This window comes from Sceloporus undulatus, chromosome 3, assembly GCF_019175285.1.
Source record: "Sceloporus undulatus isolate JIND9_A2432 ecotype Alabama chromosome 3, SceUnd_v1.1, whole genome shotgun sequence".
In the NCBI taxonomy this organism is placed as follows: Eukaryota; Metazoa; Chordata; class Lepidosauria; order Squamata; family Phrynosomatidae; genus Sceloporus; species Sceloporus undulatus.
In genome coordinates this window covers 238,075,797-238,092,058 of record NC_056524.1, presented here as the reverse complement: position 1 = coordinate 238,092,058, position 16,262 = coordinate 238,075,797, and the positions used below count along the sequence as shown (strand labels likewise).

The 16,262-nt window shown below is 37.5% G+C and overlaps 1 protein-coding gene across 4 annotated transcripts in view; it reads left to right on the top strand.

Moving 5' to 3' along the window:
- Positions 1–14,625, top strand: part of PLOD2 (procollagen-lysine,2-oxoglutarate 5-dioxygenase 2) — an 85,873-nt gene extending 71,248 nt beyond the window's left edge. For all 4 annotated transcript variants that reach the window (XM_042459046.1, XM_042459045.1, XM_042459043.1 and 1 more), the window contains 6 exons: positions 6,571–6,684; positions 7,961–8,026; positions 9,899–10,003; positions 11,253–11,399; positions 11,880–12,005; positions 13,633–14,625. In XM_042459046.1, the coding sequence (XP_042314980.1) occupies positions 6,571–6,684; positions 7,961–8,026; positions 9,899–10,003; positions 11,253–11,399; positions 11,880–12,005; positions 13,633–13,788 (714 nt within the window). In that variant the 3' untranslated portion in view covers positions 13,789–14,625. The remainder of the gene's footprint in view (positions 1–6,570; positions 6,685–7,960; positions 8,027–9,898; positions 10,004–11,252; positions 11,400–11,879; positions 12,006–13,632) is intronic.
- The last annotated feature ends 1,637 nt before the right edge of the window (positions 14,626–16,262 follow it).

Genomic DNA, 16,262 nt, shown 5'->3' with positions numbered 1-16,262 from the left:
TTTGGTGACCTCATAAAAATATAGAGGTGAAGGCTATATTTCAGAAGAAGGAACTGACAAAACTATTACTGAGTATTCCTTGCCTAAGAAAACCCTATGAAATTAATGGGGTTGTCATAACTGGATAGGCGATAGAAGGCAAAAGACAATAGGTAGAAGGAAGACATCTACAGATAATGATGTACAACAACTGTTTCATAGAAGCATAGAGTTCGAAGAGACCACAAGGGCCATCCAGTCCAACCCCCTGCCATGCAGGAAATCCAAATCAAAGCATCCTCAACAGATGGCCATCTAGCCTCTGCTTAAAGACCTCCAAGGAAGGAGACTCCACCACACTCCGGGGGAGTTTGTTCCACTGTCAAACAGCCCTTACTGTCAGGAAGTTCTTCCTAATGTTGAGGTGGAATCTCTTTTCCTGTAGCTTGCATCCATTGTTCCGGGTCCTGTTCTCTGGAGCAGCAGAAAACAAACTTGCTCCCTCCTCAATGTGACATCCTTTCAAATATTTAAACAGGGCTATCATATCACCTCTTAACCTTCTCTTCTCCAGACTAAACATCCCCAGCTCCCTGAGTCGTTCCTCATAGGGCAAGGTTTCCAGACCTTTCACCATTTTAGTCGCCCTCCTCTGGACACGCTCCAGTTTCTCAATGTCCTTTTTGAATTGTGGTGCCCAGAACTGGACACAATATTCCAGGTGGGGCCTGACCAAAGCAGAATACAGTGGCACTATTGCTTCTCTTGATCTAGACACTATACTTTTATTGATGCAGCCTAGAATTGCATTGGCCTTTTTAGCTGCCGCATCACACTGTTGACTCATGTTCAACTTATGGTCTACATGGACTCCTAGATCTCTTTCACATGTACTTTCATTCAGCAATGTGGCTCCCATCCTATATCTGTGCATTTCATTTTTCTGCCCTAAGTGCAGTACCTTACATTTCTCCATGTTGAATTTCATTTTGTTAGCTTTGGCCCAGCTTTCTAGTCTATTCAGATCATTTTGAATGTTGGTCCTGTCCTCTGGAGTATTAACTATTCCTCCTAATTTGGTGTCATCTGCAAATTTGATAAGTGTGCTCCCAATTCTGTCATCCAGGTCCTCCCTCCAGGAGGAAAAAGAGCCATTGTTGAGCACCCTTTGGGTTCGGCCAGTCAACCAATTACAGATCCATTTAACAGTTGCCTTGTCTAGCCCACATTTTACAAGCTTGTTTGCAAGAATATCATGGGGAACTTTGTCAAAGGCCTTACTGAAATCAAGATATACTATATCCACAGCATTCCCTTCATCTACCAAGCTGGTAATTTTATCAAAAAAAGAGATCAGATTTGTCTGACATGACTTGTTTCTCTGAAACCCATGTTGACTTTTTGTGATTATGGCATTGCTTTCTAGATGTTCACAGACTCTCTGTTTAATGATCTGCTCTAGAATCTTTCCTGGTATTGATGTCAGACTGACTGGACGATAATTGTTGGGATCCTCTTTTTTCCCCTTTTTGAAGATGGAGACAACGTTTGCCCTCCTCCAGTCTGCTGGGACTTCTCCTGTTCTCCAGGAGTTCTCAAATATTATTGCCAATGTCTCCGATATTACATTTGCCAGTTCTTTTAATACTCTTGGATGTAGTTCATCTGGTCCTGGAGACTTATATTCATTTAGATTAACAAGGTATTCCTCTACTATCTCTTCACTTATTCTGTGCTGAAATTCCCCTGTTCTGTCCTCTGCTCCATTATCCTCAGGTTGAGCACCCTTTGCCTTTTCTGAGAAGACTGAGGCAAAGAAGGTGTTGAGTAATTCTGCCTTTTCTCTGTCTTCTGTTAGCATTTTGCCATCTTCTCCACACAGTGGCCCTATTGTTTCCTTCTTCTTCCTTTTGCTGCGGACATATCCAAAAAAAGCCCTTTTTATTGTTCTTAACCTCTCTAGCAAGCCTGAGTTCATTCTGTGCTTTAGCTTTTCTGACTTTACCCCTACACATGCCTGCTATTTCTTTGAATTCTTTTTTTGTGATTTCCCCCTTTTTCCCTTTCTTATACATGTTCCGTTTCAAACTTAGCTCGGTTGAAAGTTCCTTAGTCATCCATCCTGGTTTCTTGAGACACCTCCCATTTTTCTTTCTCACTAGAACTGTTTGAAATTGTGCCTTCAGTATCTCTCTTTTGAGAAACTCCCATCCAGCCTGAACTCCCTTCCCTTTTAGTATTTCTGACCACGGGATCACCCTCAATACTTCTCTAAGTTTACTGAAATCCGCTCTCCTAAAGTCTAGAATGCATGTTTGACTATGCCTGGCTTCTCCTCTCCATTGTATAACAAACTCCAGGAGAACATGGTCACTTTCACCTAAGGATCCCACCACTTGCACCCCATTAACCAAGTCATCCTTGTTGGTTAGGATCAGATCCAAAATAGCTGACCCCCTTGTTGCCTCTTCCACCTTTTGGACCACGAAATAGTCTTCCAGGCAAGTGAGGAATTTGCTAGACCTTGAGGATCTGGCTGAGTTTGACTTCCAACAAATATCAGGGTAGTTGAAGTCGCCCATCACTACTACATCTCTCTTTTCTGACTGTGTGGTCATCTGTTCTAGAAAGGCATCATCCAATTCCTCTGTCTAACTTGGGGGTCTGTAGTAGACTCCCACCGTAACATCCTTGTTGTTTCCCTCCCCTTTGATTCTTATCCAGATGCTCTCCACCTGGCTTCCACGATTGATGTCCTGGATCTCTTCACTGGTGTAAATATCTCTGACATATAGTGCTATTCCTCCTCCTTTCCTGTTTGGCCTATTTCTCTTAAAAAGGTTATACCCCTCTATTTCCACATTCCAATCATGAGACTCATCCCACCAGGTTTCAGTGATGCCTATTATATCATACAGTGGTACCCCGGGATACGAATTACCCAGCTTACGAATTTTTCGGGATACGAAAAAATCCCATAGGGATTTATTGTTTCGGCTTACGAAGGTTTTTTCGGGTTACGAAAAAACCCCGGCGCTGTTTTCAATGGAGCCGCGGCAGAGCCGCGGCTTTTTTTCCATTAGCGCCTATGGCAATTCGGGTTACGAAGGTTTTTCGGGTTACGAAATTAGCCGCGGAACGAATTAATTTCGTAACCCGAGGGAGCACTGTATTTGCTTTGTTGTACTAGGAGTTCGAGTTCATCTTGCTTATTTCCCATGCTCTGTGCATTAGTGTAGAGGCATCGCAGACCACGGGTCCCATTTACGTTTTGCTTGTGCAAGTTTATTTGCCTCCCACTGTTGGATCCTTGCACTTTTTTTCTTGTTTCCTCTATCTCTGTTTGACTATTTTCTCCAGCCCTTTCGCCTTCCTTAATATTGTCTCCCTTCCCCATGGAACTCAGTTTAAAGCCCTCCTGATCAAGTTCTTGAGACTGTTGGCAAAAACATTTCTTCCAACTGGTGTGAGATGCAACCCGTCCATTGCAAGAAGTCCCTTTGTGCAAAGGTTCATGAGGCTATACATTAAATAAGTTTTACCAGTGCTTCTCATGCTTCCAGCTGAATAGGCTATTAGAAAACACTTGCCTAAGCAGATAGCATATTTTTTTACTTCCACTACCCAGCAAGCATGGACAGTGATGTGAAACAGTGGGAATTGTAGTCCAATATCATCAAGGCTTAAGATGTGAAATGGTCTTTCTGCAGTAGAAATATATCTACCTGCAGTATGGTACATTTTGATCTGACCATATTAAATTTTCTAGTACAAATTCTGCATTTATATGTAGGAAGTCCTGCATTAACGATTACATATGGTATGGTATAATCAGTAGAATGTTGTTTTCCTCATCCTATTAACAGTGAAAATTTAATATAACACATGATATTAAATTCCTGCTTCTTAGAAGTAAATTCAAACATCCTGTCCTGACAAAGATGCATTTTGAAAGATATTGAGTAATATCCAGTTTAAGCTGTTAACAGATTACTCTGTTAAAATCCATTTATTTTACTGCAACTTCAGTTGGAACAACATTAATTTGATTGAGATTTCCTTTGAGATTGATGGAAATTGAAGATTTCAGCTAAGAGTTCTTATTGTCTCTTCAGCTATATCAATTTTATTTCCTTTTTATAATAAAAATCAGGTCGGCTAGTTAACAAATTTAACAAGGCTACATATCATTGTTAGCCTATGGAGGCTAGGGGCATGAAGTTAAAGTTCAAAATGGCATAGTATTTAAATAGAAGAGTTGTAAAAACATTGGTATATATTACCAAAATAAGTGATGTTTCTTTCCTGAAACAAATACCTCTGTAAAATACACGTTTAGTTGCCGTATATAATCATCTATACATCGAGAAATTTAGGTCAGAAACTTGACCCAAATACCATAGCTCGATTTATACACAGGTCAATACAGTAAGTCCTCCTGAACCTCTGCAGAGACAGCTCAGCTAGGGAGAAGCTGGGAAGCCTGATCCATCACTCCCAAAGCCTTGATCCAGCTGACCCTTGACTTATCCAAGGGTCATATGAAAATCCACACTTTTGGCCCAGAAGTTGTCCTTGAGTTATACTCGAGGTTGACTCATAGCTGAGTATATAGAGTAAATACAATTGAATGGGCTTTGTGTAATTATAACTGGATTCTATATTACTGAAGCCAAGTTAACTCACCTTTCTTCTCTGTTAGAGTCATAGAATCTTGAACTCTTTCTCGATAAGTGTTATGCTGATTCCCAAATGCATATTGCTTAGTATCTTGTTGTGGTGAAAACTCATGGTCTCTCCTGCTTTAGAGAAAAAGAACATATTATTATTTCCCTTCATATCCACAAGAATGGCAACCACTTTGAAATACACCCACTAGCAGAAGCATGTTTTATCACTATATTTCCCCAGTTCTATGCTGATGCAATTCCATTGGAAGTAATGGAGCATAAAACTGGCCAGTGAGGTGGTGTATTTCTGTTAAGCAAGAAGTAATTGCACAATGCATAAGTTAACAGTTTTTGACAATGCTTCAATAATGCCTCTTCCTGTATTTTTTTTTTAAATAAAAGCCATGGACTGAGAACATGTTTGATCTATTTAATAGTAAGACCAGACTTTATCATAGAATTATTGTGAAATATTAGCAAAAGTTACCATCACTTATTATTATAATTACTTGTTGGAACGATTCTGTATTTTTAAAATAGTAAATGAATCCCTACTTCCTCTTTGCTCAGTTATATCACTGATAGCAGACATATGACAAACAGCCTTTTTTGCCAATAATTTTTTTAATTTGTTCCATCCCATTGGTTCAATAGATACTGCTAGTATGTTCAGACTGGAGTTCATCAGTATGAGGTCTAGAATAGGTGAAACCTTGATTGCAAGTGACTGACTTGGTATATAACTGTCTACCAGTCAACCAGAAACTATTACAGCCTCCCCCCCCCGCCCTGCAATCAGATAACTTGAAGCATCCTTAATTAAGGATGTTGTTGTGAAAAGTCATACTGTTGGACCATGGCCAAAAATGTATCTTTAGTTGAACATTTAGACATGATTCGGTAATACGTTGGTCGAAGAAGAGAAAATAATCTCTCTTCCAAATTACTTTTCTAAATTGAACTAAATTAGTTCCTCTGGGATCATATAGTTTTTTCTATAATTATATATACATTTTGGTTTTTTAACTATTTAAGTATTACACAGCGATGTCACAACTTTCATTTTCCACATCAAACTAACAATTCTAATATGAATACTTTCATTTCAGGTCAACATATACCTCATAAGACTGGAAAAGTCTTATATGATCTTGACTTCCTTTTCTTCTGGCATACTTATCTGAATAAATCACATTGTTATTTATTAGACATTTATGTCTTAAAATGACTACTTTAAAATATACAGACAGAAATACCAGGATTCACTGTGAATGAATCCTGATCAATATTCATTGGCACTTACCAATTGACCAATATTAGAGACATAATCCAGATCTCTGTATGCAGAACTGGGCCTTTTCACACTCCACAGTTATGAATGTATGACTTCACTTTATAGTGTGGAATTATATAGTGTGAAAGGGCCTATGGAGCTGCTCATGTGTAGAAGATTTTTCTCCTTTTCCTCATATTGAAAATGTTCCCGATGAACAGCATAAGTCAACCATTTCGGGCACAGATTGCCTGTGGAAGAGAACAAAATAGTCTCTGTGTTCAATGGAATTTATGCTTTCTCACTCCCTATTAGCTGTTGATCACCCTTAAATGCTTCAAAGAACCCCGAGCAGCTGGAATTTTATATAAATGGGAATATACCTTAAATAGATTTGTGTTTATTTGAGAAATAGGTTGATGAACAATTCTGATCATGAATTTTGAACAACTAGAAGAATACAGTGATAAATCAAGAATAAGTTAAATTTAGATCACTTAAAAATAAATGGAATTGAGGTTATGACTAACATAAATTCTGTTTCAGTAAATTTATTCAAAATATTACTATTTCTTTATTGAACTATTGTTTATTTGTTTCCCCCCCAAAATTAATCAGTAACATAAAGATGTTTTTGTCTGGTGGTAGGGTGTCTTTATGTACATCACTAATAGATATGAGTTTGGGAGGCTTTTATCAACTGCCAACTACAATGTATCTCACTACAACAATGACCTCTGGCAGATTTTTGAGAATCCTGTGGTATGTACCAGTAAAATTATTTTCATATTTTAAAAGCACCTTTTCCTTCCATATGTAAATGTTTAAGAAAAAGCATTATTAAATATGAGGATTTAGCAGTGTATTTTTTGAAGCTTAATTTTTATTTTATAGTTACCTTGTTTAGTTAAAGAAGGTTTTCTGTGTTCTACACAATTTTCTGCTGTTCAAAAACAGTTCTAACACTGGAAAATCAGAAACTAACATCTAAATTTTACAAACTACTACTGGAAAGGAAACTAGAGCAAGATACAATCAAAGACTCCATGGTTCTTTGGGCTAAAGATCTAGGAAGAGACATTGGTTTAGACTGCTGGCATTACGCAAGGAAAAAGACACTTAAATTTACTAAAAGCCAAAATTTGTGAGAAAATTACTTAAAAATGGAAATTAGATGGCACCTAACACCATCAAAGATTGCCAAAATATATAAAGGGCCTGATAACACTTTCTGGAAGTGCCAATCATCAGTGGGTACATGGTATCATGTGAGGTGGGAGTGTCCAAAAATTAAAAAGTTCTGGAGCCACATACACAAAGAAATCTGCAACATTTTGGAGATAAAATAGGAAATGGACCCAGAAATATATTTTCTAAATATGATTAATAAAATACCCCCCCCCCCCCCATTAGAAAACCAACACTGGAAGAAAGTACTATACATGATCACTTCAGAAAGATTATTGTTGGCTCAGAAATGGAAAACAAAGCTGACTCCTACAACTGATGAATGGCTACTCAAATTACAAGAGATGGCTGAAATGGATCATTTAACAAACTTTATTCATGGAAAGTCTGAAGAATAAAGCGAGAAAGACTCAGAAATATTTAATAAATATTGCAAAAGAAAATGGAAATAATGTATAAAAAATAAAGATAATGGGTAATAGGATCAGTAAAAGTAATGAAACATTTAGGATACGGAAGTTTATACAAAATATAACCTTTAAACAGAAGGAAACTTAATTTAAAGAAACAATCATACAATGCATATGTTATTAAAGGAAGTAGAAAATACGAAACACATACAAAGAAAGAACTTATGTGTTATATGTCATATGGAAATTTCAATTTGGAAATAATATCTGCACATAAATATGAAGAGAATATTAAGTTTTAACTTAGATTTGAATATATATACATATTATGACAATGTACATATTATGACAATGTATATTATCATGAGTAGAATAAAACTAAACTAAAAAAAAAAAAGTTCTGACAAGCACTTTTTTTTTCTTTAAATGATTCTTTCCAGGACTGGAAGGAAACCTATATAAACCCCAACTATTCAAAAATCTTCACTGAAAATATAGTGGAACAGGTAGGTTGATGTTCTCTTTCATGAAGATTTTAAAATGTGATTTTCAAAATGAGGCCCAAAGTCCATCATTAGAAGATGTGTGTGTATCACATATCTACATTTCCCAATACTATTCCTCCATTACCTTGTAAGCATTGAAGCCATCCCTACAACACAGCCATTTCCATATTATTGTACAGTGGAGGGATGACCAAGGATATGTCCAGCTGTTTTCCTGTAGCTGGATATACTATGACAGATCATCTTTTTTTGCAGAAAGTGACTTTGTAACTTGCCCAGCTATAATAAAATAGGTGTAATTTCTCTGCTCATCCCTCATTCTCTAGCATCCAGAAACAGTTGTGTTGGGGCACTATTCTGCTTACAAGGTGAGCTGAAGTTGGGGATTTGTTAGGACTATATGATTGAAAAAGAACTGTGATCTACACAATGTTTATTAAAGTGTCTTGTGATGGTGTAAATCTGATTTGTGCCATATTAATTCATGACAACTAGCTGAGATTAGGAATATTTCCATAAAGGTAAAGGTATTCCTTGTTGACAAGGTTGTCAAGTTGTGTCTGACCATAGGGAGCAGTGCTCATGTCCGTTACTAAGCCAAAGAGCCAGCATTGTTAGAGACTACTCTGTGGTCATGTGGCCAGCATGATTTATTGTGGAATTGCTGTGCTTCCTTCTTTTTCCAGTTTCCATCAGACTGTCATCTGTTTAGTGTTCTCCTGTATTTTCCCTTTTAGTTTTATCACTTGTTAACAATAATCAGTGTTAGTCTATCTTTTTTGAGGAGGACAAAAAAGTACCACTGCTTGTAGAGGTATAGATATCTTTAATGTTAATTTTCCATCTTTTGAAACTGGTGTAATTTTGTCAAGGGTGGGTGACCTTAGCACAGCTCAGCATAAATCTCCTTAATCTTTGGGATGGGTACCATTTTATTGTCATGTCATGTCATGTTCTGCAATCAACCTCTTAAGCACTAAAAATTACAAAATATTGATTAAATGAAGGAGTGTTAAAGTATGATAATGCTAATCCTGCTATGAAACTCCCTTCCATTTTCCTCACACTTATCATCTGGCATAAGTAATGAAGCATGAAGAGTAGACTTCCTTCTCAAGCCTGCCTGAAGTCTGTATATGTGTTGTTGTTTTTAGCTGTAGCTTTCCAACCCAAAATACCCTACCACTAATAATGGAGTATGTTTCTTGCATTGACTATAAAATGTCACAACTCTACCACATACTGAGTTCTCATGTTCATATGTCCCCCTCCTCTCTCTCATATATGTGATTAAGGATAGTAGGGCACAAGAATAAATGGCAGGTAGGTTTCTGACTTAATAACTGTGGAAGACTGTAGAGGTCCTTGGATCAGTAGACACTTAGACTGTTTTTTCAGCATGTATTATAGTGCACATTTTGGTAGGAGAAAAAACATTACTAGGAAAGAAAAAAATTTTTTTCCTAAGTATCAGAGTGCCAGAAAGATGAATGCTGGAATGACATGCTGGTGTGGGCACTTGTGGGCATATGAGAGGAAACTGTTGTACACTGACTTAACCAAGCAGCCACTGACATGGTTTCTCCTTTCAGATAATTAGAGATTTCATATAGGTTCTTTTATGTAGCAGGCCAAATCTGTTATACAGAATAACCAAAGCATAAAGTTTTTATTAAACCCACAAGCTAAAAACAACAACAAATCATATAAAAAAGGCATATGTCTGGGTACGGACCAAGGATTCTGTATGTATGTTCTGTTATGTCTAAATTAAAGATGGAAAGTACAAGCAATATGACAACCTTGTTGAATTCTGTACAGAGCACAATATTATAATGCAAAAGTATGTATGTTTCTGCTTCCCACATGTAGCCATGCCCAGATGTATTTTGGTTTCCCATATTTTCTGAAGCTGCCTGTGATGAATTGGTACAGGAGATGGAACATTATGGACAATGGTCTGGTGGAAAACACCACGTAAGCATCATTTGTATAAACGGTCTATATAATATTGGAAAGTGTATGTATTGCTGATAAAAGATGAACATGATCTGACCCTTTGGTACATGGAAGATTGAGCTACTGGATGGTATTGTGACCACTCCGAATGTTAGCCAACCTAGTGTGGCACATATTTACACAGTCAAGGGACAGAATGTCCATTGAGTTCCAACTTATGACAGCCCTAAGGCAGCCCCCTCTCAGGGTTTTTTTCTGAGGCCGAGAGTGTGTGAGTTGCTCAAGATCAACCAATGGGTTTCCATGGCGAGAAGAGATTTGAACCCTTATCTCCAGATTCATAGACCAATGCTGAAACCATTGTGTCATGCTGGTTCCAGCAAAAGAATAAATACCCTATAAGAAAGCATATGTAAGATCTCAATAGATTTAAATCAAAGCACTCAATAACTTTAAATTCAAATCTGTTTTACACATTCACTTCATAAAGTGTGATGAAATTTTTTTGTTTGTCAGTGTAATACATCAGAATCATAGAGTTGGAAGAGTCCCTATGGCTCATCAGGTCCAGCCCCCTGCTCAATGCAGGATCATCCCCAGCAGATAGATGTCCAGCCTCTCTAGAAAATTGGTTCCATTACTGAACTGCTCTCACTGTAGTGGTAAATAAATGATAAACTAATAAGAAAGAAGATATTAAAGTGATGTTTTTTGAAGAATTTATTATTTTGTTCTATTCAATATTAAATTTGGGTCTATATAACACTGCCAGGATATTTAAAAGCATGTGAGTATCTAAAATCTATTTAGTCAGCTTTTAAAGCTCAAAGAATTGTCAGTGCAACATATATTGAAATATTTATCCACTACCAAAGGTCTAGAAATAATGTAGTTTGATACTGCTTTAACTGCCAGGGCTCCATGCTACAGAATTCTGGGATTTATAGTTTTGTGAGGTGCCAGCATTCTTTGACAGAGAAGGATAAAGACCTTGTAAAACTACAAATAACAGGATTTCATAAGATGGAGTTACAGCACTTAAAGTTGTGTCAAACTATATTATTTGTACTGTATAAATGCACCCTAAATTAACTGATAAAAGGAACAATCTTTTGTGTTCTTAGCTCCTTACCAATGAAATATTGTAACTTTAGAGTTATATAAACATACAATGCTTATGAAGTGTTTGTGACTTTGTAAAGAAGCCAGGGCAGTGAAATATATAAGTTATTTCAAAACAAAATTGCTCTGTATTCTCTTGCCTTAGGACAGTCGCATTTCTGGAGGATATGAGAATGTTCCAACGGATGACATTCACATGAAGCAAATTGGGCTGGAAAGTGTATGGCTACATTTTATTAGAGAATTCATTGCACCTGTAACATTAAAAGTGTTTGCTGGATACTATACAAAGGTAAATCAAAACTATTTCTTAAAATTTTAAATGAGAAGTACTTGAGTGAGTTAAGTATAGGAGCATGTGGATGGTGATGGTGATGTCCCTGCATGCAGGCTCATGAAAAAAGGATTTAAATATGAAGGAGGAAGCTAGAAGAAAATGCACCAAATGAATATATAAATATTCTAAACTATGTCTGTTCAAGTCTATGTCCACGGATGCCATTGTATTGTTACAAAGCCTTTAGTGGTTTTGCATTTTCAGAGTTTGCACTAGGAATATCCAATACAGTTTTAGTTGCAGAAATGCAGAAATAAAAATAGCATGCTTAAATTGCTGCTTGCATACCACTTGAACAATGGTTTAATTGGCTGCAACAGCAGTCATGGAGATTTTCACTGTGCTAGTATTATTTAAATGCTTTACTGAATACTCACCTTACAATGAGTTGTACTTTTTAAAACAACAACAATATAAATAAATATTTCTTTTCAGGGTCATGCCCTGCTCAATTTTGTTGTAAAATACACTACTGACAGACAACGTTCCCTCAGACCTCATCATGACTCATCTACATTTACAATCAACATAGCTCTCAACAAAGTAGGAGAAGATTTTCAGGTAATTTTGGAACCTATGATATTCTCCTCCAGTTAATTAAAACTGCTCTTTCAACCACTCAAATTAGTTTCCACAGACATATTTCCCACAGAAGGTCTTAGAAGACACAAACAAGAAATTGGCTCCTTAACTGTAAATGTTGGTTCTGGGCAATGTTACAATAATGTTTCTTATATGCTGGCAGATAATTGTAGAAGTTGTAGTCCACCACAACTACAGGTTTGGGAAGGTTGAAGTAGGTCTAGGGAATTGTAGTGTTGATGCTAAGTTCAGAGTTTGAAGATAGTGCCTGGTAAAACATATTTTAACATGCTATTGTCACAGTAGAAATACCCATTGGGAGAATGTGTGCTTGAGCCTGGTGTCTGGAGGACATTACAGGAAGGGAACAGTTTGATGACCTCCATAATCACATGTCAGATCTGATTGGCTTGGCATGCGGGGCACCAAGCTATAGCTTGTGGTTTCCTATGACTTTCCCACCCCTTCACAAGCCCTCTTTGGAGATTTTCATGGACCAGCCTTCTTGTTCTCTGTGCAGTTTCAACTCTGCTGGCCATTTTGGGGCTGGGTAGTGCTCAGCAGTTAAGATGCTTACTCTGATGATAGCAAGGTCATCAGGCCAGCAGTTGTGACAGATGAGCTCGCTTCACTAATCCCAACGTCTGCCAACCTAGCAGTTCAAAAGCATGTAAAAGTACAAGCAGATAAAGAGGTACCACTTTGGTGGGAAGGTAACAACATTCTGTGCAGTCATGCTGGCCACATGATCCCAGAGTTGTCTTTGACAACACTGTCTCTTTAGTTTTCTATTGGAGATGAGCACCACCCCCTACAGTCGGATACAACTTGACAACCTTGTCAAAGGGGAAACCTTTTGAGGAATCCCCCCCCCCTTTTCCCCCTTTACCCTACACTGTATCAGTTAGACATTGTCAATTGGCTCAGGTGATGGCTAGAAATAGATTGTCATTGGCAGATTATGTGTGTGTGTGTGGGGGGGGGGTAGTAGACTTAAGTGCATTCTTTTGGGATCCTTTTGATGATGATTGGGCTATAGAACCACCTCCACACCATTGGGGAGTGTTGAGAGGTGGGGAAATAGCCTCCCCTAGAGGACTGAGTGAGGGGGTTGCTCTCTCATGTACAGACTTGGGGGTGATGAGTAACCTCATGTTATCTTCCAGTAAACAGCCAGCCAGAAAGGAACCAACGATATTTGATTACCCTTGAGGTCAGGTATTTCACTCAAGTAAAGGCTGAGGAAGTGATCACAGGTTGACATCTGGGCCTCAGCTGGATATGTATCAGGTTGCTCCCTGCTTATCTCCAGGTTCAGTTTAAACAGGTTTTAGGTCAAATAAAGTTGGCTTTGTTTAACTCAGTATCTTGTGTCTGGTCTCATTATTTTGTGGCTGGTCATTAAGGCCCTATATCTTTATTGGAATGAGAGCCTAAGATGTGATATGAAGTTAATTTCAGATATTTCATATTGCTGGACAAAATTACCATGCTTGTTTCACAAAGGAATTATAATGCCAGTTATTTTTGTGACCTTCAGAACACTTTACACTTGATAACTTCCAGTTTCCACTGATCCAGGATGTTATTTCTTATTTTCTTATAGGGAGGTGGATGTAAATTTCTGAGGTACAACTGTTCAATTGAATCACCCAGGAAAGGATGGAGTTTCATGCATCCAGGAAGACTTACTCACTTACATGAAGGACTTCCCATTTTGAAAGGAACAAGATACATTGCAGTATCATTTATTGACCCTTAATTTTATTTCCCAGGACACCTAAAGATACTGTTTGGCAATCTATGATGAACTCTTATTTATAATTCTTCTCCCAGAAGATGGTGACAAAAGAAGCTTCTTCTAGACAGCTGCTTTATTTTGGGCTAAAATATTGGGGAAGGGAGAGATCAAACACTTGGAAGCATCTGCTCTGAGCCTTGTGTTACAAAGTGAAAAACATGGTTTAATTTCTCTCCCTTTCTGACTTAAAGGGTTAGAAAATTCTTTGATACAGACAATCCTTAAAATTTGTCAGGTGGATATTAACATTGTGGACACTGAGGTCATTTTGAGCAAATCTTGATTAAAGAAAATAATATTGTATAACTGTGTAGTGTTCCATTGAAGAAATACATTGCAGATAAATGTATACCATCGGCAAAAAATGAATGTGGTTTATTCGGGTACTCTAGAATGCCTTCAAAGGAAGATATACTCTAGTTTTGGGAGTCTCTTCTGCACATCAAGTGTCCTTTGATTAGACTGTTATTCTGAGAATAATGTTTTGTTCAATCTCTGGGCAAGTAATTGGAGCCTTCTTTTTTGGAATCTTTGCAATATGTCGTCTTGGAAACCAAATTTTCTACTCTTATTTAAAACTACTTGAATTTTATATCAGGAGATCAAAAAGTTGAAGTTCTATTTTTTAAAAAAATGCAGGTATTTGACTTACCTTTGTTTTTAAGGGATCAGTGTTAAATAATTCCTGCTGTGCCTACTGTTTGTAATTTAAAGATTACACTTGAAAAATTGCTGAAACCATGAAACCTGAGGTGCTAGCATGCACATGTTTTAAGTCTTGTGGAAAAATAAAGAAGTCTTAAATTAAGAGAAACCTTTGGTGTTTTAGCTTTTTGAAAATATGCTCTGGTCTCTCTTTTGTAAGGAATACTAGTTGTTGGTTATGGTTGTTGTTTTGAAGAAAACATTCCTCTACTTTGGATAGTTTTCAGTAAACAAATTCACTGAACAAACATTTCTTATGCATACTTAGATGCTTGCTTTGCTATTAGGTCACATAAGATGGGATATTATGGTTTAGTCTGGGAAATGTTCATGGATATTTTGTTGTTCCAACAATAATTTTGTGGGAAAAAATTCACCAAATAGTTCTTGTCAAGGGATCCCATTAAAGGTTCATTTACTCACTTGCTATTTCTCTCCTCCAATATGAGAATGAGACAATGACATCCCCCCACCACCACCACCACCATTCAGGTTTCTGCAAATTATAAAAGCATGTATCTTTCCACTAAAGCACCCACAGCAAGCACAGAAGGCCTGGTTAATTGATCAAAATGACACAAACAACATATCTGGTATTATTCATTTGCAAACATCCATGTCACACAACAGAAGCTACTGCAATTGTACTTTGCAGTTTGCATAAAACCAATTCTTACAAATGTAAAGACTCTTGGTAAGACTAGCAGAAAATAGTCACTATCTTGCAGGTGATGAGAATTTTTATTTTATTTTCATGTGCAAGAATAAAACTGGCAACAGAACTATCCTATATTAATTTCAAAGGACTGGATTCTTTTTCATTATGAGTACAGGAGACCCCATATAGTGAGAAAACAATTCAGCTTATTTTTGTCTTATGTAGTGATTCATTGTTCAAGGATCAGTCATAAATGTGAAGGATTGGATAGCACCTACACACCAGTGAAATAGAAATTATAATCCTGTTTAGTAATAATTCTTGTATTGAAGCTCTACACATATGTGAATAGCTATTGTATCCCCTCTCCCTTGTACTATTTATACAGCACCTGTAATTCAAGTTAATGCCTATAGCTAGGTAGGCAACTTTCTTACAATGCTGAAAAAAATATATTACTCGCCCTGTATAATTTATGTTTGGCATTCTGTTGAGCACCTATGAGTGCAATTAGCTAGAAGTAAACATTCATAACTACAGTGCACCCGCACCTTGTGTGGATGCATTTTATGTGGCTTCCAGCTTATTCAGAAGCTGCTTGAGGAGGGAAACAATGGCGCACGCACCTGTGGCCGTTCTACCACATGCATGAGCCCCATTATTTCCTATGGGGCTCAAGCATAGGCAGATTTTCCCTTACATGGGGGGATCCGGAATGGATCCTCCATGTAAGGGGAAGGCCCGCTGTATTCATGCTTATAGTTGTGGCTCCATTGCCACAATTGCAAATCCCCCCCACCTCCCTTAACATCTGCACCAAAGTCTGTTCTTCTGGCAATAAGGGCATAGAAGGATTCTTATTACACTTACAACTACATCTGTGATGTAGGGACAGCCACTCTATTTCATTCTTTTAGTTCTCACAGGCCATTTCTCCCAGAATAAAGAAGCATGTCCTTTGGTATAACATTTGAACCTAAAATCCTTCCTGGTGTGCATGAGATTTTGTTGATTTTTGCTTCCTTTCAAAGATCACTAGTGGCTCATTCAGATGTTCTCTCCGCTATCACAA